The sequence below is a fragment of the Leptodactylus fuscus genome, chromosome 6, assembly GCF_031893055.1.
Source record: "Leptodactylus fuscus isolate aLepFus1 chromosome 6, aLepFus1.hap2, whole genome shotgun sequence".
NCBI lineage: Eukaryota > Metazoa > Chordata > Amphibia > Anura > Leptodactylidae > Leptodactylus > Leptodactylus fuscus.
Genome location: NC_134270.1, coordinates 128,799,490 through 128,822,683, shown reverse-complemented (window position 1 = coordinate 128,822,683; position 23,194 = coordinate 128,799,490). Strand labels below are relative to the sequence as shown.

The window sequence follows — 23,194 nt, the reverse complement described above, 5'->3', positions numbered from 1 at the left end:
TGTGCACTGTATTATGCCCCATAGTGGCCCATTGTGGCCCCTGCACATACTATTATACCCCATAGTGGCCACTGCACACAGTATTATGCTGCATAGTGGATAGTGGCCTCTGCACACAGCACTATACTCCACTGTGGACACCCATGAACAATTATTATACTCTGGGGTCTTTTCAGAACCCAGAGTATAATAATTGGAGACCGAAGGGGAAAGCCTATCCCTGGCTCCGCTGCACTCCCCGGCAGTGTCGGCCATCTTCAATGACGACCCGGTCATATGACGTCAGGGACGTCACAGAAGTTAGCCCGAAGCCTATCTTGAGCCCGGAGAGGTAAGTAACAGTGTTTGTTATGTTCCCTTACCTCTCCCGGGCCTACGATCATTATATATATCATTATATATATCATTATATTATATATCTTTTCAGACCCCCAAGTATAATAATAGTGTTTGTGGGGCCCGCGGCGTCACTTACCGATCCCAGCCCCTGCCAGAATCAGTAAGGAAATAGGGCCTATTAAGAAAAAAAAAAACACGCAGCTGTCACTGTGCCCCTAATGTCCCTGGCCCTGTGGCAGCTGCTACTGCTGCTAGCCCGGTAGTTATGCCCCTGACTCCACTATTTATTAGAGTTTCTCTTCTAAAGGATGATGTGAATTCACAAATCTCAGGACTTTATTACAATGCATATCCCATAGGTATGGTTGGTAACTATAGATCATTCCAAAAAAATAATGGTCTTTGGCAGTAGAAACGGTTGAACTGGCCGTTGCGAACTCCAGAGGACCATGTGGTGCATCCAGGCTCTGAAACAAAACAATGGACCCCAGACTCAATTTGGAAACTACTATTATTTCTTTGTAGGGGTTGATGGAAGTTGAGCCCCCAGAGTCTTTTTATCTGGTGGGCCCAAGGAACTCCAGTCTGACACTGGCTGTACATTGTTCAAGATGTGCCAAATCCTGTCATTGGATACATTGATATGTGCATTTGTTGTGTGACCACCGGATCTCATGAATTTACTGACAGCGTAGCACTGCGCATATCCGCCTCTATGATACAGCCCATCTCACAGATAAGTTTCTATTTACAGAACCCAAAACAAACCAACCACATTGAAGATGGAAAACTTTCATCTTCTATTTCCTCACACCCAAGGAACCTTCTTCAAAATCTGTGACCGAGCGGGCATCCTCACTTTCTGACAGTCCTAACACTAACATTCTATCATTTCCTCTCTGAAGTCAGAAGATGGGAGGGATGCAGGGTGTCACGATGAACAAGGAATAAAAGGAAAGGAGACAGATATCTGACATCTCAAGAAGTAAACAGCAAAAACAGAAGAAGACTGAAGAGCAATGAGTGAAAGCGAAGAGATGTCAGGCAGCTTGGAACAGTGGAGATTGGATGAAAGGGAACTGAAGGAATCAGCTATGCTGTAGACTTTGTGGACACTTACTGTATCATCTTGAGATACTGCTGACTAACACAGCAAGAGGAACAGAAAAGAACTATATCCTTGAGTATCCATGGCTATTGCAGCTGACTGCATACACTAAGCATGACTCATGCCATGCTTCAATGCCAAGAGCAGAGGGAGTTGGAAAAATGCAAGAAAATATGATGAACCAACCTAAACATGGCTACTCTTCATTCCATTGGGCCCACTAACTAGTGACCTGTGCATATGTATAGATCAAATTTAACCAAGATATAAGATTTGCACTATTTTTGGAATCCTCTATGCAATCCCATTACAAAGAAGCAATTGCATTTAATGTATGCACCGACAGACCCGACCAAGGTGTGCCAATGTCCCCTGTGACTGCCACCACTGAGACACCAGTCAAACTTGGTGTCTGTGCCAAGTCTTTAGTGTCTTTGGCCTATGTTGTTCTGCTACTGGCTGGAATTTTTGGGAACACTTTGGTCATACGGGTTTTGAGAAGCATCCGTGATAGACGAAGTGTTCAAGTCTCTCTTATTTACCACATGTGCAGCCTGGCATGTTGTGACATTTTGCAGCTGGTACTGGGCGTACCAGCTGAGTTGTATGGGAGTATCTGGAGTCCTTTTCCTTGGCCGCTGGGAGGTGTTGGATGCTCTGGTTTCTATTACCTATGGGAAGTGCTTTGTTATGCTGCTATTTTTAATGTACTATCTCTGAGCTATGATAGGCACCGTGCCACCTGTCAACCTCTGAGCCTTTCTGTGCATCAGTCCTCTAGGGTGCGCTTACGGATTTGTTTGCTGTGGATAGCTTCCCTTCTTGCTGGTCTGCCTGTGATTTTTTATATAGGCTTGGAAAACATCAGTATTAAAGCAGGTGAGAAAAAACAAGTATCAGTGTGTACACCACTTAGCCCACGGATATGGCTTTTTAAGACCAGCGTCTGGGCATCTTTCCTTACATACCTCGGGGTATTGATGGCAGTAGCCATAACCTGCTGGAACATCAGGAGAACTCTGCAGGGGAACAGGAGTGATAGTCTAGAAATTACAGGACCTAATGGATCAATACAGCTATTAGGCAGGTTCTGCGGTGGACATGTCGCTGTGCGCCGGCAAAATGCCAGACTATTAGGTAAGTCCTGAGCAGGAAAATGGCATCTGACTGTTTGCTTCTTCCAACACCTTTGCTTTTCTCTTACACTAGTTTTAATAAATGGAAGTGGCTATTTATACAGTACCTATATACTACTGGCTATTTATAGATACTGTACCTATATACTACTGGCTATTTATAGGTACCGTACCCATATACTACTGGCTATTTATAGGTACTGTACCTATAAACTTAAATGAACTGCAAATATTGTGACATTTATCTTACAGTGAATATGGCTAATCATCCTCGTATTGCGGACATCCATCCGCTCTATAACAATCTACAGTACATGTAGTTTGGAACAACAAGAAAAACAAGTTGTCAATTTGTTAGACTTTTTTCCCAAATCGAAGTCTATATTGTTGTCTATAGCCCGAAAAGGCGCAACTAAAATTGGCAGCTTGTAGAAGGTAGTGCATTTTCATCAACTATACCCGAAACATTTGTAGTCTCAGCACTTGCAACATCTTGATGTACAGACTGGTTATATGACAAGCTAGGTTATAATAATGAAGAACCTCGTCTGGCATTGTTTTGGGTAACCTTGATTTCTTCCAAGTAGTTTAGAAAGGTTGAAGTTCCGTGATTAGATAAAAAATCTGCCAGCTGAGTTAGGGATTGTAACGCCAGATTGTACTTAACAGTACTACTGAGTGGTTCTTCGTCAGTCGTCTCTTGTTCTTCCGCAGCACAATATAAAAGATAGTTGTGCATAAGGGGGATAGCGCACGGATCCGGCGTTTAGTTTATTGGTTGATTTACAGGTATCTATAAATATCCAGTAGTCCTATTAACCACATCCTTAATAAATTTCACTCTCAAGTGACACCTCTAGCTTTGAGAAGCATCCGTGATAGACAAAGTGTTCAAGTCTCTCTTATATCCCCCTGCCAGAACGGTTATTCCCACGCCACTGGCGTAGTTTTGTGGTGCCCTCCTTGACGGAATGGCTCCAGGAGCTTCTCCTCATTAGGAGGATGGAAGCTTTGGTCTCAGAGGACTCTGTGGACCCATCTAAATTTGGCGGCTGTGGGTTGTGTTTTAGGAGTCGGCAGAATTTTCTTCCCTCTTCGCCTAATTCCTCCATGATGGTCCCCTCCCGTGGCTTCTAGGGTCTTTCGTCCTTCTATTCGCCATTAAACCCACCGTTGTCTATTGCTTTCCCTCTTGTTTTGTGTCCTTGTAGTGTTTTGTCCTTCTTTGGTTCTTCATTGTTCTTTCCCTGTCCCCTTGGGTCGCTCAGACCTTTAGGATCTCCTTTCTGGGTTATTTTGTGTTGAATACTGTTGTACTGTTCATGCACAAGTTTCTAGATTTGCCCCTCCTGGGCGTTGATTTGTTGTCTCGCATGAGAATCTTGACTTGCTTTTGTTTTGCTTCATGGTGATTTTTTTTTTTTTTTTTGAAAATTAATAAAAAACTGTTTTCACTTAAAGCTTATCCCCCTGAGAACAGGGCATTTGAAATCCAAAGTGGACCTTGTACACATTAGATTGCTTGCTAGGTCTCCCAACCATTCCCTTTAAATAAATTATAAACCTGCATCCTCAGCTTGAACCTCACATGAATGTTGATAATGGTCTTAGTGAAATTTGGTTGGGGAAAAATACTGTAGGCAAAAGTCATATAACATATACATCAAATATTTTACATTGCATAACAGATCCTGTAGTAATATACCTGTTTTCAGTACATTTTCTACATGTGCTGAAATGAAAAATATTATAATAAGAATAAATCAAAATATATGGCTATATTGTATAAATGTTAACATAACGAAATATACTAATACAACTTCCTGCAGGGTACTGTTACTTACAAGATGCCAATATGATTCTCTGTATCCGCTATGGATTCAATTAAACCTTGCCTTAACCTTACCCTTTATATTATATAGTTTTCCATTGGACTATCCATAATTTAGAAGGTAAATTCATAATTTAAAAGGAAAATTTGTAGAACGTGACAGAGATTTCCCCCCTGTGTAAAGCCTTTTTATTCTCTGTTTAGCAGTTTCAGCGATATCTAGACAACCACTAATGGCAGCCACTATAATACCCATAGAGGTTGTCAGACACCTTTCCGGATCCTCTGTTACATACAGATCTGTAATAGTATACCGCACTGTACTACAAGACTGCTCTACTCACATATGTATTACATTGTTACTGAAATTTTAATCATGAACCAGGAAGATTAGGATTAAAAGTGATTATAGGCCCCAACTAATAACTAAAACACAATTCTCTCCATTATTTCTCACATTCCTTGACACCAGCCTCTCCCCATTTTCTTTTTCTATATATTGTTATGGTAAGCCTACATATAAAAGTCTAGTTAAGGCTAAGGGTGCATTCACACAGCGTAAAATGGCGCTGAATTTGGTGCGGAATCTGCATCAGATTCAGCGCTGAAAAAAATGGGTCTATTGAAGTCAATGGGAGGCTTTTTTTTCAGCGTTGAATCTGACGCGGATTCCACACCAAATTCAGCGCCATTTTACGCCGGGTGAATGCACCCTAAGGCTGAGGCCCCACGATGAGGAAACGCAGCTTCTTTTGTTGCAGATTTTGCTGCAGTTTTTTGAGCCAAAGTCAATAGCGGATTGAGTACAAAGGAGAAGTATAAGAACTTCCTATATATTTCCCATTCCTTTTGCAGCCATTCTTGGCTTTGGCTCAAAAAACCGCAACAAAATCTGCAACAAAAACAGCTGCATTTTCGCAACGTTGGGCCTAAGCCTAAAAATACCATCATTTTGTTATTGGAGAAAAGCTCCACATTGCAGAAAAGCTGTATTTTTTAAGCAAAAACCAGAAGTAGATTTAACAAAAGGGAAAAGTTTGAGTTTCCTTTTATATTTCCTATTCCTTTGTCAAGCCACTCTTGACTTTGTCTCCAAAAATAGCTTTTCCGCAATGTGAGGCCTTAGCTTCAGGGTATGTCTACATGGGACAAATATGCTGTGGATATTTCAGTTTTTTGGCGCTGATTTTGATGCTGAATCCGCGTCAGAATCCACGTGGAAAAAAAGCCTCCCATTTACTTCAATGGGTTTCTCAGCATCAAAATCAAATTGAGGAGGTTAATGAAGGGTTCCATAGGAAGGGTCAATCCTTTATGGTGCCCTTGCTTGGACCAGTTTACAGTGGGAAAAAAAACACCCAACGGGTTCCTAAATCTGCAGCATGTCAAGATTATGTGTCGATTTTCACTGCAAATTTAACCCCGTACAATGCAATCTTGCAAAACTCCGAATTCGCAACTCAGATATTTTCTGTCACAAACTCTATGTGGATGTACCCTAAATCATTTTTTCAGCAGTACTTTCAGCATAAAGTTATATTGTATCCTGATAAGCATAGGCTACTATATCAATTCCCATTGCATGAACTAATCTGTTGCCCTGAGTTTGAGGACCACTGAACCCTCTCAAGCTTGGACATTTTTAACCTATTGCTTAATTGATTTAAATTATCACAATTGTTATTTTGCATAATTTTATGTGCGGGTGTTTTTATATGGAAAAAAATACATAGTTTTTAAATACATTTGATTTTATACAACCTCTTTCATTCCAGGCTGTATCGTGGGCGTACTAGCCGTGTGCTGGCTACCATTTCAATCACGGAGACTCATGACTGTGCTGCGGAGTAAAGATCAATGGACAGAGACCTATTACCGGTCTTACATCACCTTGCAGCCCATTACTAATTGTTTCTACTATCTCAGTGCTTGCCTTACACCTCTGCTGTATAACCTGACATCCCGCAACTTCCGCAGAGCCTTTCTGCATAGCATCACACCCTGCACAAAAGGGCCTTCTCCAGAGTCAGGATCCTGGGAAACACACGGAAGAGATCAAAGGATCAGGCTTTCTACCATAGGACAAGAATCAAGTTATTTATGAATGTATACCCCAGCAGTGCTTCTTATAAAGGGTCACCAGGGTAAACCCCTTAAAAAAACTTTACCCAATTGCAAAGTTGGAATCTATTAGGACATGGTTATTGACACTGAATTTCTATTAATTATTATATTATGAGAGAAGGCTAAATGAAGAATGAAATAAAAAGAAACCTGGGTATGAGGGATAACATGAAGCTACTGGACTCCAATGCTAAATCTGTATGAGCCCCCTAAGGCTCCTAGGCCCGATGTGATGGAATCCTCTGTGTCCTATAATGCTTCCTTTGTTTTATAATTTTCCTGAATAATATGATTTAATTTCTGTATTATTGTATATTTAAAACTATTTGATTATTCTAAAATTCATGTTTTATCTTACATCATATGTCACCATTTAACTTATTTCACTGGTTTGACCAATAAATATAGTATTGTAAATATGAAAGTCACATTACACACTATTCACGGATTATATCACTTTATATATAATATAGATTATTGTATCCAGGTTAACAGATTTTTTTTTTCTATGTAAAATAATACTATGACGACAAAATTGGACAATCCCTTCAACTGTTAAATCAGCTAGGGGCAGTGAAAAAAAACAAAAAAAACGCATGTCCTGGTTCTTCTTCTACCGGGGTCTCTTCCAGAGTTCCTCTGAAGCTACTGATTAGCCTCAGCGCCAATCAGCGACCTCAGAAAAAGGACCCCTGATGTCACAGGCATGCCATTTGCTGATTGGTCTCAGCAACCGTGTGACTGCCGAAGCCAATCAGTGGCTTCAGTGGAACTCCGGAAAAGATCCATTTGGCAGAAGGACCCGAACACACCGGGAGGACACCGGAGCATCAGGGACAGGCGAGTATGAATACTGTTTATTTTTTCTCAATGTCCCATCTGATTTAACAGTTAAAAGAGTTGTCCATTTTTGCCAGGATAACCCCTTTAATGCTAACGCCTCATGCAGCAAGGTGCAGAAAAGACTGCAGTGGAAAAACATCACTTTCTTTCTGCAACATTGTTCAAAGACAGTCTACAGAGTTTTCCTCTGAGCACTTTTTACCCCTATTATATCTATACAGAGAACGCCAACGTTTCCCTCCTGCGGAGGCGACTGTGAGCTGGAATCAGTAAGTCAGGCCATGGGAACCCTACAAATACTGCTATCATTATACCCGGGAGTCTTTTCAGACCCCCGAGTATAATGATTGGAGGGCTAGGAGAAGTGAGAGAACATAAAAAACACTGTTACTTACCTCTCCTGGCTCTGGAAAGCTTCAGGCCTACTTGGTGACGTCACAGACATCACGTGGGCTGGGATTTGCATCCTTATGCATTGCAACGGAAGCGCTGGCGCAAATGACGTCTCTTCCATCATTCAAGATGGCCGACATCAGCATGGAGTGCGACGGAGCCCAGGAGAGGTAAGTAATAGTGTTTTTTATGTTTGTATCGTTCCCTGGGTCTATGATCATTATACTCTGGGGTTTGAAAAGACCCCAGAGTATAATAATTGTTCATCTCTCGGTCGATCAGGGTCTTGGAGGGGAACCCCATGTCAAAAGTTCGTCATGGGGCCCCGCCATTCCTAGTTACACCACTGTTCAGGCTGCTGTTTTCATAGTGACTGAGGGAATACTTGCATACATTTACTGTTGTAATGTTCATGTAAAAGTGCATGTATACATTTTAGGGGCCTGTCCACACAACAGTATTCTGCTCAGTTCTTTTAGTAATCCAAAAGCAGATGTGTCTCTAAAACGCATACAAATCTATTCATTATTTCACTTAGAAAACCGCCACGTGAGCATAAGCTAAAGGCAACAACATGCAATTCTAGAAGTTCTTGGATTGCTTCTTTAATGAAAACATACGCAGATAATTACAGTAACCCGTCAAATGTGTTTCTGCACTAATTTATGCATGTATTAGAAGTACGGCATTGACCTGCACTAACAACTCCCCAGTTAAGCTATGTGTGAACAAGGCCGCAGGGTTGTTGGTTATATGACATTCCTGTGGTCTGTGTGACACCAACACAAAAATCAATTCAGTGATTCTAACCTATTTTTTGGTATAGACATCTTGTCTCTCCCATCACAAGTTTCTGAGTTTAATCACAAGTCCCCACTGTCTGCTTCTTCTCACTCTCTCCTAGAATAACATGTAATTTACACAGTGAGATACCACCTCTGACTAAAATACATACACCCCCGGGAGACAGCCAAGCCAGTGCTAAGCACGACATACAATGTGAGGTTTTTGATCAGGATAGCTTGGAACAATGGCCTTAAGATGCAATGTAATGTTGGACTTTATATCTGAGGAATCTCAGGACATTTTTTTTTCATGTAGATACAAGCGGATCCACTGAATGGAAACCTGAACGTAGAGTAAATCTAGGTTCCCATTTTCACTATTTAGTCTGTTGTTCTGATCCATGATGGGATCAGAGCACTGGACTGAAAAAGTAATAAAATGATACATGAAGATGGTGCACATTTTGTTTGACTTTTTATTGACTTTAATGTTGAAAATAAGACGCAAGCAGCCATTCTTTTATTCCTTTTTTTTCAGTCCATTTTCTGATCCTAGGATGCATAAGAACAATGGACTAAAAAGAGGAAATGTGAACCTAGCCGTAGTTAGTGTTTTCACATGGGGATATGTGAGTATAAGAGGTGACAGAAGAGAGTTACCCAAACATTATGCTGGTAGAAGAGGATTATTATAGCCTTCCAAATGGAACCAGGCCATCCAGGATGAAGTCTAGGTGGGGACAGGTTATGATTTATCATTTCGTTATTTATATATTTGCCTCAAACATTCCAATAATGTTCAAATTTACGATAAGTTAATGAAAAAAAGAATTTTGAAATGGTCTTCTGCATCAAAATAATCCTTTCTAAAAACTGCCTCTAATGCAGTGGTGGACAGCATGCAGAAAAATAAGTCTCCTGCCCAATTCGTTCACAGTTCTTGCGGTGGAATAAATGTTAAAACCACAGCGAATAGCCTCATGCTGTGCAGCCCCAAGGTCAGTACGGGGTATTTTTGGAGCAGGTTGTTACGGTGGATGACCATCTACAAATCCTCAGCAAATTCCTCAGTGTAAACATACCCAAAGGCTACATGCACATGGCCGTGCGCATGTGAGGGTCAGTGAAAAAATGGCATCAACAGCACATAGATGGCATCCTTGTGCCATCTGCGCTCTCCACAGTCCCATACGTTTCAATGAATGAGTCCAGACTACATAACAGACAGGAATAGGATCTGTCATGAGCTTTGTGACCAGAGCTCACAACCCCCACATGAACTTACAAATATCACAGTCACATGCTTGGAACATATCATCTAGTAGGAATTTTAAATTATATCATTCTCTTAATTTCTTCTATGGACAGGAATAGGCATTCTTCCAGTTTTTGGTAATGGTGGTTAATGCCGCCAGGAGTATGCGCCCTATTACTGTCTGAAAATGAGAAGGTGTTGGGTTCATATGAATAATATGCTAACTGTGGTTGCATAGAGAGATCCAAGCGGGTTACTTGTCTTATGACTAAGAATATGATAGTCCTGTAATAACCACGCCAGCTGTGATCTTGCCGCTTGTGCCCTACATAGAACTAGTGGAATAGTGTAATCATGTCAGAAAATAAAAACCATATACCAAAACCTTTCTGGGCTTGATTGTAGTATACAAATTAAGGTACAGCTCATGCAATGTTGAAATACACTTCACATGTAATTTCAGTCACCCAGTTTCCATGAGTCAACGGGAATAACTCCTCTTCCCACAGTAACACTCCCTTCCATACTCATTGAACAGACTTCTAGTTCCTTGCAGCTGCTTCCCAAAACTGAACAACTGAATGGAGTAATGCAGCGTTCACACTTGCGCCTTGTACCTGTCCGCCATGATTCTGCCTAAATCCCGGGAAAAACTGCTATGGGGACGGCTTGCTGGCAGTCAGTTTAAAAACCCATTCATTTCAATGGGTTTTTAAAGAAAACTGCCAGGGTCCGTATGCAGCAACTCCGCCGTGAAGCCGTTTTTTTGCACGGACACAAAGTCGGACATGTAGGACTTTTCTCTTTTCTGTGGAAACCAGGCGGATCCTATTATAGTCTATGGGGTCCATAGGTTTCCTATGTGTAAGCGCTTTTTAACTGAATAGGGTTTCCATCTTTGGGGTTCCCAAGCAGACCCGAAGGACGGAAACACAAACACTAGTGTTAACCTAGCGTAAACACTGTTTGTTTGTTTTTTTTTTTTACAATACATGGGCTTGCTATTTTGGGTAGGGGCACTATGTAGGGAATTCCACCTGAGGTTGCCCTTTCAGTGCATTCCGCTGTGGCTTTGGTCGCTTTTTAGCCTTAGATATATAATGGGGCTAACCAACAGTGTCTTCTGCAGGTAAATAAGCTGTTGAATCTGTGGCAAGATTAAGGTGTCCAGTAGTGTCTTCCACTGAAAACTAAAGAAGGTAGATTCTGCACAGAAACAGGAATGGAAGGCAGATTTCACCTCAAAATGCGCTCTAAATTCAGTTGTGTGAATTTACCCGTCTCTTCACAACTCAGCAACATGGGAAGTATATGCAAATCTGACTTCCATGATGTAATTAGGATGCCAGTGCCTCAAGTATGCACACCAATAGAGGAGCGCTGACTGAGAATGTGCAAGTCTGTCTTCCATGATGTAATTAGGAAGACAGAGTCTCAGTCAAGCAAGTCTATAGAGGGCGCTCCCTTTAACATCATGCCGACCTTCTCAGAGGCCTTTGTTTGCAATGATGGTGGGATTATACCACATACAGTCTTCTCAGCCAAGTACAGCTGTTTCGTTGTACTTGCATCTCGTCAGCTTGGTGCAGAGAGGACTGATCTGGCAGAGGTGAGAGGCTTAGACAAGGTTAAGGGGATATCGTCATTCCATAGGGAGAGACCACCATATAGGTGTGTGGAGTCTTATTAAGCCATGAGCGCTCCAAGAGTCATAAGAACATGCAGGACATATAATAAAAAGTACTGAATTGTACTGATGGGAATAAAGTGCTATGGCTATGATAGTAAGCTCTAGGGTCAGTCCCTCTCTTTCTTATCCTCCCCTTTCCCTCTCCATAGACTTCTATGGTATAGTGATGAGTCATCCAAGTCATGTGAACTGCAGTCCATCTAGAGACAGCTACAGCTGTGATTTTCATGAGCAGTGAAGTTCATTTTAGCAGAAGGGGTACAGCGAAACAGACTGAGAAGATGTATTACAAGGTATCTGACAACAGCCTGTACTGTTCATGCATGCAAAGCTTGGTGAAAGGACAGGGCCTTCACCTCCTTCAAGTATTAGGCCTCAAGCACACAACCAAGGGTGCAAGCTGAAGCTATTGTGATGGTGGGCCAAAGGTTAGAGCACAGGTCCTATAACTTCCCATTAAAGTCAATAGTGGACTGAAGCTACTAGGCCTGCACACCAGTCATGTGCATGTAGCCTTATAGGGTTTCATTGCAGGCCATCCCCATCCAATAGGAAGATTTATCAATCTGTGTAAAAGAAAACTATTTGCTGACCATAGCCACCAATCCCTGCGCAGCTTTCATTTCGTAATCTGCTCTTCAATTATGAAAGCAGCCCTGGGATTGGTCGCTATGGTTAACAATGGCAGTCTTATAAATCTCATGCCTGTATAGGTAGGAGATGCGGCTACTGATACAGTGAGCTTCTCCCTGCGCCCTAACGCTGGTGACAACCACCTCCACCTCTGTGCTTCAGGGATAGAAGCGGGAATATGCGCATGTGGCTCTAGCATGTGACATAACGTAATGAAAGGGCGTGGCACATGTCTAGAGAGAACCAATGAGGGGCGTGGCATAGTGTAACAGGCGGGGTGTGACTAGCGCAGTGGGCGGAGTTATATCTCCTGCTTTCAAGTCGCAGCATGTCCTTCCCTGGGCGGGGCCTGAATTCACGGGGTGTGTCTCGCGTGGTGGGTGGGGCGCTCTGCGGTTGGAGCCTAGGCAGTTGACGCGGTTACGTCGTGTCTTTGCGCGGCCCCGCCCCCTTCGTTCGTTCAGTCAGTCAGTCAGTCGGTGATCGCTCGGAGGGTAGCTCGGGTCAGCTCGGTCCATTACCTGGTCCGGTCAGCAATTTCTTTCCTCTAGTTGTCACAGGCCTCGGGGCTTCTCTTTCTATCATGCCGGACCGCAGACCATTCGAGCGGCTCCCCGCAGACGTGAGGCCCGTCAACTATGGGCTGTGTCTCAAGCCCGATCTCATAGACTTCACCTTCGAGGGGAAACTGGAGGCCGCTGTGGAGGTATAACTACGGTAGACGGGGGTCTGGGGGCAGGGTGGTGATGGTGGGGGGCTGTGACCAGACTGCCTGTCAGTGCAGACACCGCTACTAAGAGACACACGGGTATACATCTAGAGACACGTATATATACCGTATATATGTACAGTGCTGCAGTGGTTCATGTATGTGTGTATACATGTATATGCCTGTAATTATATGTATATATATATGTGTGGGTTATACAATGCATATTATACACCGATCTATATACAGGGTTATAATTAGATATATGCCTCTCTATATGATCTTCATGTATAGTTAGTAATCCACACTCCATTATTATATGTCCTGGCTTTCTGTTTTTCTCCATATTTCAGTATTTAGTGTATAAATATGTGCACTTGTGATGTCTCTGCAGCAGTACATTACAATACAGTCTATTGTTCCCTGTTATCAGCCACCTCGAGTTCCCTGCGGAGGGATTACGGACATGTCCCCGCTGCCCCTGTGATCTCTGCTTTATCTGGAATAGCTCCAGTTCTGAGACCCTCCACATACATGTGCATGTGATAATAGCATGTTATCTTCTGACTTATCTTTTTAGGTTTTGCAGTCCTGTTGTTAAATTCCTTGCCAGTAATGCGGTGCCCAGCATACACAGTAGGTTTGTTGTCACCACCCAGACAGCTCTACACTTGGTGACATCACTACAACTTTGTGGGTCAAAGTTAAACTGCGCACATGGGATCTGCTGTGTGTGCTGCTGCCAGGAACGTAAAATTCTGCACCTTTTGGTGTGTTTATGAGAACAGTGTATTCTGCACCCCCAGGATATGTATCCAGGAATTCATGGATTCTGCACCTTCTGATGTTAATACAAGAACGGTGTAATCTGCACCCTCTGGTGCATATACTGGAATGGTGTAGTCTGCACCCTCAGGTACATATACAGGAACGGAGTAGTCTGCACCCTGTGGTGCATATACCGGAACGGTGCAGTCTGCACCCCCTGGTGCATATACAGGAACGGTGTAGTCTGCACCCCCTGGTGCATATACAGGAACGGTGTAGTCTGCACCCCCTGGTGCATATACAGGAATGGTTTAGTCTGCACCCTCTGGTGCATATACAGGAACAGTGTAGTCTGCACCCTCTGGTGCCTATACAGGAACAGTGTAGTCTGCACCCTCTGGTGCCTATACAGGAACGGTGTAGTCTGCACCCTCTGGTGCCTATACAGGAACGGTGTAGTCTGCACCCTCTGGTGCCTATACAGGAACGGTGTAGTCTGCACCCTCTGGTGCCTATACAGGAACGGTGTAGTCTGCACCCTCTGGTGCGTATACAGGAACGGTGTAGTCTGCACCCTCTGGTGCCTATACAGGAACGGTGTAGTCTGCACCCTGTAGTGCATATACAGGAACGGTGTAGTCTGCACCCTCTGGTGCCTATACAGGAACGGTGTAGTCTGCACCCTCTGGTGCGTATACAGGAACGGTGTAGTCTGCACCCTCTGGTGCGTATATAGGATCGGTGTAGTCTGCACCCTCTGGTACATATACAGGAACGGTGTAGTCTGCACCCTCTGGTGCATATACAGGAACGGTGTAGTCTGCACCCTCTGGTACGTATACAGGAACGGTGTAGTCTGCACCCTCTGGTACGTATACAGGAACGGTGTAGTCTGCACCCTCTGGTACGTATACAGGAACGGTGTAGTCTGCACCCTCTGGTGCATATACAGGAACGGAGTAGTCTGCACCCTGTGGTGCGTATACAGGAACGGTGTAGTCTGCACCCTCAGGTACATGTACAGGAACGGTGTAGTCTGCACCCTCTGGTGCGTATATAGGATCGGTGTAGTCTGCACCCTCTGGTACATATACAGGAACGGTGTAGTCTGCACCCTCTGGTGCATATACAGGAACGGTGTAGTCTGCACCCTCTGGTACGTATACAGGAACGGTGTAGTCTGCACCCTCTGGTACGTATACAGGAACGGTGTAGTCTGCACCCTCTGGTACGTATACAGGAACGGTGTAGTCTGCACCCTGAGGTACATGTACAGGAACGGTGTAGTCTGCACCCTGTGGTGCATATACAGGAACGGAGTAGTCTGCACCCTGTGGTGCGTATACAGGAACGGTGTAGTCTGCACCCTCAGGTACATGTACAGGAACGGAGTAGTCTGCACCCTGTGGTGCATATACAGGAACGGAGTAGTCTGCACCCTGTGGTGCATATACAGGAACGGAGTAGTCTGCACCCTGTGGTGCGTATACAGGAACGGTGTAGTCTGCACCCTCTGGTGCGTTTATAGGAACGGTGTAGTCTGCACCCTCAGGTACATGTACAGGAACGGTGTAGTCTGCACCCTGTGGTGCATATACAGGAACGGTGTAGTCTGCACCCTGTGGTGCATATACAGGAACGGTGTAGTCTGCACCCTCTGGTGCGTATACAGGAACAGTGTAGTCTGCACCCTCTGGTGCGTTTATAGGAACGGTGTATACTGCATCTCCTGTGGCTCTTGGTTTTCATAGTGAATCATGGGTTTACCCTGGACTTTAACACATGATAAGTTTGCAGTCAAAGAATAGGGAGTCACCCTGGATCAGCAGATTTCTGCACAGACTGATGTATTCCATACATACAGGTTTACTGTAGGGATCTGTGTGACTTCTGTATTGTCATGGTCTTCTCTGATATATATTTGGGGTATTTTGGTGCTACTATAGCATGCAGTACACACACTAGAATGTGACCTACTAGGTAATTTACACGTATATCCTCCTGTTAGCCGCCACTCCTCATGTCAATCACAGATAGGCACTGAATCATCCACTGTCACATTCACACACCCTCCAGCCACTGCCCTTTTCTCCATGTGTCCCCCGACTCTTCTCATGGCTGACTATGATGTATCCGGTTCAGTTCCTTGTCACTGGGAAGTTTCTCCAAGGCCCATGCGAGGTATATATTGTGATTCTACTGTGTAAGGCTCTATTCATACCAAGCGACACACAGTTGCATTTGACACCAACTTGTTTCAGTGAGGCTATTCATGTGACCAATTTTCACAGTCCATTTTTGTCTATTTTCTCAATCGGTTCAAGTCTGGGAGGGTTCTGTAAAAATGGGTGGTCCACATATACAGCCATTTTGCACCACTGTTGTCTGAATAGAGTCTGACCCTGCTTTCACACAGCACTGGCTAAATAACCTGTGATGGGGAGACCACCTCCATCAAAAGCCCAACGATGATAACCTGGATATAATGCCATATATACACGGTCGAGTGCTGGGACAGGGCTCCTAGCAGTGCAGTTATCTATGCCGCTAGCAGTCACTGCCTCCCAATGACATACTGTCCTGCACCATATTCAGTATGGGCCAGTATTTTGCAGCGAGGGATTCCTAGCGGCGTAGATAAGTATAATACTAGGAGTCCCTCTCCTGGAGTAATGTCCAGGCCAGTAAATTTGGCCAACACACGGACCTAGTCTCAGGGCTGAAACTATTGTGTGAATATGGAGTTATGATCCTTCTCCATCTCGGCCCGGCATTATATCCAGGCTAATGTCATTGTCATTGGGCTTTAGGTGGAGATTGTCTCCTCATCACAGGTTATTTAGCTAGTGCTGTCCCCCCTCACCAATTTGATTTAGACTTCAGGAGTGCTCTGTAATTTACTGTAGACACCACTATATTAGCCCCAATGTTTCTATTGCTCATTCTAGCATACAGTATACATCCAGTAATAGTAGTAACGGTAGTTGTTCTAATCTGCTGAACATGTATACAAGTGATGGAGCACATTCCTGTTGACAATGCCTGTGTTTTTTGGATAATCCTCTGATAGCCTTCTCTGGCAGTAAATGGAGGATCTGATCTGTTATGTTTGCTTGCCCCTATACACATACCATTGTTTTGGATCCCACCGCCACTTGTCTAAAGTTCATGGTTGGCGATTTCCAGTTTTTGTGAAGTGCTTTTTGCCAACAGGCCATACTAAAATGACACTTGGTTCCTTCACCATGTGTACTGTATAAAGGGAAATTGCCATTTTGTACTGGACCAGTCCGCAGTGGTCATTGGTATAGCAAAATGTGACCTATTAATGAGGTATGTAATGAGTGATCTGACGGCTCAGGTATTGTAGTGCCTGCTGGGGATCTATCGGGACTGGGGGCTGACAGTGCAGGGGAATCCTTCTCTAGACAACAAACACAGTTTTGTTGCTTTTGAAGAACTGACTTCTACAGAGAGAGGTGATGAAATTTCGCTTTTGTCTGGAATTGGCACTGGTTATCCCTCCTCGGTGCTGTCACCACCAGAGTGAGTTTTTTTCTGTACAAACTTCCACTTCAGGCATGACAATACCAACTAGAAGTAAAAGGGGCAGCATGAGGATACATGCACGTGCTAGAGCCTATACCAGGGTAGGCAGCCTTTGGCACTCCAGTTCTAAAACTACAACTCCCAGCATGCATACTTGCTCTGCTGTTCTTGGAACTCCCATGCAAGAGAATGGAGCATGTTGGGAGTTGTAGTTTCACAGCAGCTGGAGTGCCGAAGGTTGCTGACCCCTGGCCTATACAATGGTTTACAGAGTCCCTATGACTCTAGTCCGGGACTGTGAGCTCTATTTGTGTTGCTGGATGGTGACAACCTGGAGCCCTGAATTGTGGAGGTTCTTCTAGTGGAGAATACCTGGAAACTGGAGGTATTTAGATATGCCCTGTACAACTCTGCATATAAGGAGCTGTAGTATGGCCCTAAGGAAGATGATGTACTTAGCCCTTAGAAGTGCTTGTTTTGTACAGCTCCAGGGTGACTTGAGATGTTTTGCCCAGGGCTCATTGCTAAAACACTTCTCCATTATTTCATGTCCAAGTCTCACACATATTTTTATACTCAGGAAAATTGAGAACCTGGATGTTCTTTTTGTTGTTCTTATATGAGAATGTGCTTGGAAACCCTGTAGAGATGGCGTCCAGGAGCCGTTGTGGAACAGGCAGTGTGACAAGAGGTGGCTGCTCTTGGCCAAGAGTATAATTAGCGGTTCAGCATGTGCCAGCCATAGGTGTGTCTTAATATTTCCAGACCCTAATACTAAGATGGCAGAATTTCTTCATAGTGATGACATGTGGCACTTGGGATTGATTTCTGTTTTTCGCCATGTTGCCATAGTTTGCCATGTGAAAAGTTGACTGCAATTGCCGAGCACAGCCGCGTCATCATTAAACACGCCCATCCTGGATTCTAGTATGTTCTGATCTTGCTACTTCTCTGAATCACAAGGAGTCATTACAAAATTCTGCACATGCAGAATCATTCACAGCCTCTACAGGACTATGGCAGTGGTTTATAATGGGTGGGGAAGTTGATAGACTCCCTTTTCAAGGGAATCCGTCAGCAGTTTGCCCTCTGGAAATAGTTTACAGCACTATATAGAAGATGGGAAGCACGGTGTAACAATACAGAGAAAGATGGTTATGTCCTCTCCGCTACTATGGCGGTTTCTAAAATAATGCTATAGACCAAAGGATCTCCAAATACAAGTGTGAATAAGGAAAAAACAGGAATCGCAACTGCTACTTTAGGGTTTGTTTTTCAGTGAAAAATTGTGAAAATGCATCAAATGCAAAGTGTGAACTTATCCTTTAGGTGTGCTCTCTTTTCATGTATTCATAGAGATTTTCTGAAGGGTATGGTCACACGTTGTTGCAGATACTTTTGTGTCTGTTCCATAAATCTGCGGCAGATGTCTGTCTTTTTACAAACTACACTGAGATCTCAAGGTCAGTGTCAGAAAATCTGTAACGTGAACAATTCCTTGAAGTCAAATTGTCTCATTGAGATTTCCTATCTAAAGTGTGACCAGTTCTGTGTGTGTAGGGTCTTACTCTCACTGACAATCATTGCTATGAGCAGTGCTTAAAGTGGTCCGGAACGCGCTGGGAATCAGTTCAGGCATAATTGCAAAATGGTTCCGCGTTCCGGTATAAATGTGTCTAAAGTGGAACATACAAAACACAGTTACTTACCTCTTTTGGCCATCCCAGACGTCACGTGGGCCGTGGTTTGCGTCCTTATGTTTCGCAATGCAAGCCCCTGCTCACGTGACGTTCCATATGCTATTGAAGATGGCCTACATCTGCGGGGAGTGCGCCGGAGCCAGGGAGATGCAAGTAACATTGTTTTTTATCTTTGTATCCTCCCTGGGTCTGTGATTATTATACTCGGGGGTCTGAAAAGATAGTATAAGTAAGTATAAGAATTATTCATGGGTGTCCACAGTGGAGCATAATGCTGTGTGCAGGGGCCAGTATAATAAGGCATAATACTTTTTGCAGGGGCCACTATGGGCCATTATTCCAGAGTTCCCCTTAAATTTTTCCAGTTTAAGCACTGGCGTTGTCGGGAGTCTGGAGGGCACCATATATATTGAATGTGTTTGATCAGCTTATCTGGTATTCCTGGAATTTTACATTGATCATCTGTCTTTTGGATAGGTCATCAATAATCCGATTAGTGGGGATCTGAAAGAACTGTGTATTCTTTATTGTATACCAGGCACCAGCACTGTACATTGCGTAGTCGCTGTGTCTGGTATAATAGCCCAGTCCCATTCACTTACATAGAAGTGAGATGTAGAAGGATCAGGTGACTGACTAATGTGAGGTTCCTGGGTATTTATTAGTAATAAAGCTTACCCAGTGCAGGGAATGCTTTATTGTCCCCTGTATAGCCTTCTAACAGGGCGTGCCTCTTGCTTAGTGATACCCCTTAGATAGCAGAATGACCATCAACCAGTCTTAAGGACATTGCCACTAACATAGTGCTGATACATCTTTGTACAGCTGTCACTTGTAAGTTTTTCTCTTTTGTCTAATAAGCTTTTTCCTTCCTGACTTGTGCTACTCCATTGATCTCCTTCCAAAGTGTAAAGTACAAGACGCCATGTGCATGTTTTACTTCTCAGTTCCCTTCTTGTTTTCTTTCCATGAACTCCCTAGACATAGGTTCCTACTCCACACACTCTCAGGACCATAGGAAGTACTTGAGGACATTGGGTGTGATACTTGGGCTCGTGCCCTGTGCAGCTGGCACTGCCAGTCTTTCAGGTATCCCATCTGTAATTAAGGAGATATGTCGCGGGTGGGAATAAAACCTTTCCATTATATATCATAGCAAAGTCTTATTTACACTGAACTAGGTAGATGCCAGAACCTTGTGGAAGACATGATGAGAGTGGCGGGATCCTGGCATTGTCTGGCCTTTACTTACATACTTGTGGTTAATGTTGGGCCATTTTTATTTCAAGATAAGCAGTTCTATCAAACAGGGTTGTATTCTATAGGTAAACCCTCTGAGTCATTAGGATTACTAAGTCCATGTACAAGGTAGTCATGGAAGTAGATGTAAACTCTGCTATTGCTATGCTGTTATCCGTGTCTATTGCCTGTTTCTGCAAAAGCACTGCAGAGGTCATAAATACTATATACGTGTCAGGACCTTAGACTGCGACGATGATGTCACCACAGGTCCAAAAGCTGCACCACCTTCTGTAGATAGTTATAGGGAAGGTAATAGAGACATGGTGACCTAACTGTGAGGAACTATAGGCAGTGTGTGACAAGGGGCTATAGGAAGCAGATTAAGTGAGAGGTAGAGGAGGCGTTTTTACAGGAGAGGTAGGGCAGAAGAACGGGGTTGTGGCTCTGATGAATCTGAGGTCACATGGGAGCTCTCACTGGTATCTGCAGGCAGCACCTCCTGTTTATACAGCAATCCATGCTAAAAAAAAAAAAAAAAGTTGCACTATGATCTTAAGACTTGGTTAAATCAGGATAAGGAACAACACTGAGTGGACGACCATTGCTATTGACAGGATAGTTGTTCAGAAAAACAAGTAAAAAAAACCCAAAAAGCACTGGAGTGTCCTTTTAAGGCTGCGTTCACACAGAGTAACGGGCTGCTCATTCTGACACATAAACACATCTTAGAGTGAGCGCTGTAAAACAGAATCCCATTGACTTCAATGGGTGCCGTCTTATGCTTGCTACACATTGAAATCAATGGGAGACTTTTTAACCTTTTTAGCGTAAGACGGCACCCATTGAAGTCAATGGGATTCTGTTTTACAGCTCTCACTCTGACACGTGTTTACGTGTCAGAATGAGCGGCGCGTTACTCCGTGTGAACGCAGCCTTAGTGTTAACTCTAGTTTATTATGTTCGGTCAATTTTATAGATAAACGGAGATTACATTGAAGCATTGTCTGCCTTGCTCTATCACTGTAATTGAAAAAAACACACGAAAAAGCAAAATGATGCCAGTCTGAAAAAAAGCCGTAGAAGTTAGTTTAGAAAGGCTGGCACCAAAGTTAAAATGCATATTAAAACAACACTTTTCAGCTCAAATTTTGAATCCCAATGTGTATGGTAACGTAAAGCTTAGCATATGATATAGGGTTGAGTGAGGAAAGGCAGCTAGCTTTGGTAGAGATTACCTGCAGTTGGGATAGTCCCGTGGGACACTTTACCATGGCCCGCAGATGCCATTCAGCCTATTTTGTTTCCTGAGTTTCGAGAGCTTGTATCCTCCTAATATAAGTATACCTCTGACATGGCGTCATATCATGCACACCATTATCTCTTAGGAGAGAAGTATCTATGTATCTGACTATCTAGAGCGCACATGCGCTGCTGACATTTTACACTTTCTTTTATCTCCATTTTTTCCCTAAAATCAGGAATTCATCGCTTTAGAGGAAAGTAATAAGACTTTAATTTTTCTTTTTTATCTAGGGCAACACATGCTGGAAGGGTGATGTAAGAAAGCTGGAAGCTTTTGCCTTATTTTATTTAGTTTTTCTTTTAACCCCTTCCCGACATTCGCCGTAATAGTACGGCGCTGCAGGGAAGGGCTTCCCGCAAACCGCCGTACTATTACTGCGGATGCATGGTGCGCACACAGAAACTGTGTGCGCACCATGCACAGCGGGTGTCAGCCTTAATATACGGCTGACAATGCCCCGTAACACCCGCGGTCGGAACCGGGTCCGATCGCGGGTGTTAACCCCTGAGATGCCGGTGATCAACATGACCACCGGCACCTCCGGGGTTTCACTTTGTTATGGTGCCGATCGGCACCCCCCGCGCCGGTTTCGGGGGGTGCCGGTGTTCGTAGGGGGCAGCCCGGGGTCTGATCAGTGACCCCGGGTCTGCCCCTTCACTTACCCCGTCCTCGCGCCTGGACGATCCTGTCGTAAATGAAGCTGTCAGCCTGTGCGTCTACACAGGCTGACAGCTTCCTATACACTGCAATACATGTGTTACACGTGTATTGAAGCGTATCTCTATTGAAGCAGTGATCAGCCGATCACTGCTTCAATTCCCCATGGGGACAGAAAAAAAAAGTGAAAAAAAAGTCAAAATAAAAAAGTTTAAATAAGTTTAAAATAAATTATAAATAAATAAAGCCCCAAAAATCCCTTTTTCCCCATATAAAATGTTTTATTATGTAAAATAAAGAAAAATAGAAAAAAAATTACATATTTGGTATCGCCGCGTCCGTAATAACCTGAACAATAAAATTAAAACATTATTTAACCCAAACGGCGAATGTCGTAAAAAAAAAAACGTAGAAAACCGCACAAAATAATGATTATTCACCACCTTTCCCTTACAAAATGTTCAATAAAAAGTAATCAAATGGTCAGATGAAAACCAAAATGGTACCAATAAAAAGAAGAGGTGTTCCCGCAAAAAATAAGCCCTCAACCAGCTCTGTCTAGCGAAAAATAAAAACGTTATGCCTTTCAGAAGATGGCGATGCAAAAATAGATTTTTTTCCCTGAATTGAATTCTATTCTGCACAAATAGCAACGCATTAAAAAATCATATAAATGAGATATCGCCGTAACCGTACCGACCCGCAGAATAAAGGTAACATGTTACTTATGCTGTACGCTGCCCGGGAAAAAAAAAAATGCTAAAAAGCAATGCTAGAATTGATGTTTCCTTTTACATCCCACCCAGAAAGAGTTAATAAAATGTAGTCAATAAGTTACAGGCCCCAAAATGGTGGCATTGAAAAGTACATCTAATACCGCAAACACCAAGCCCTCATATGGCCACATTGCCAGAAGATAAAAATAAAAATCTAGCTTGTACAATGTGAAGACAAAAACCCCAAAAGTCGCCAAATCATTAGGACATAAGTGGCTGCGACTAGAAGGAAATGTGTAAGCGGTGCGAGTGTTTTCAGGGGGCACCCCATATTTAGAGCTTATGAGAGATAATACAGCAGTGCTGATCCCCCAGAATGCCCCTCTTCCCCGTCCGTGTCATAGGAGCTAGTG

At 43.4% G+C, this 23,194-nt stretch overlaps 2 protein-coding genes across 2 annotated transcripts in view; both read left to right on the top strand.

Annotated features, from left to right (window-relative positions):
- The first annotated feature begins 1,737 nt into the window (after positions 1 to 1,737).
- LOC142210055 (G-protein coupled receptor 39-like) lies at positions 1,738 to 6,518 on the top strand. The gene is made up of 2 exons (XM_075279086.1): positions 1,738 to 2,584; positions 6,190 to 6,518. The coding sequence occupies exons 1-2, from the start codon at positions 1,744 to 1,746 to the stop codon at positions 6,516 to 6,518; spliced, it is 1,170 nt and encodes a 389-aa protein (XP_075135187.1). The 5' UTR covers positions 1,738 to 1,743.
- Positions 6,519 to 12,567: 6,049 nt separating this feature from the next.
- NPEPPS (aminopeptidase puromycin sensitive) overlaps positions 12,568 to 23,194 on the top strand; it is a 40,986-nt gene continuing 30,359 nt past the window's right edge. Inside the window, exon 1 of the mRNA XM_075278278.1 lies at positions 12,568 to 12,843. Within this exon, the coding sequence (XP_075134379.1) occupies positions 12,721 to 12,843 (123 nt within the window). The 5' untranslated portion in view covers positions 12,568 to 12,720. The remainder of the gene's footprint in view (positions 12,844 to 23,194) is intronic.

What these genes read in the sequence shown, in the direction of transcription:
- LOC142210055 (XM_075279086.1), top strand. Translation starts at nt 1,744, where the DNA reads ATGCAATCCCATTACAAAGAAGCAATTGCATTTAATGTATGCACCGAC. An exon ending in GCAAAATGCCAGACTATTAG is followed by an intron (nt 2,585 to 6,189) that starts GTAAGTCCTGAG and finishes CTTTCATTCCAG; the next exon opens with GCTGTATCGTGGGCGTACTA.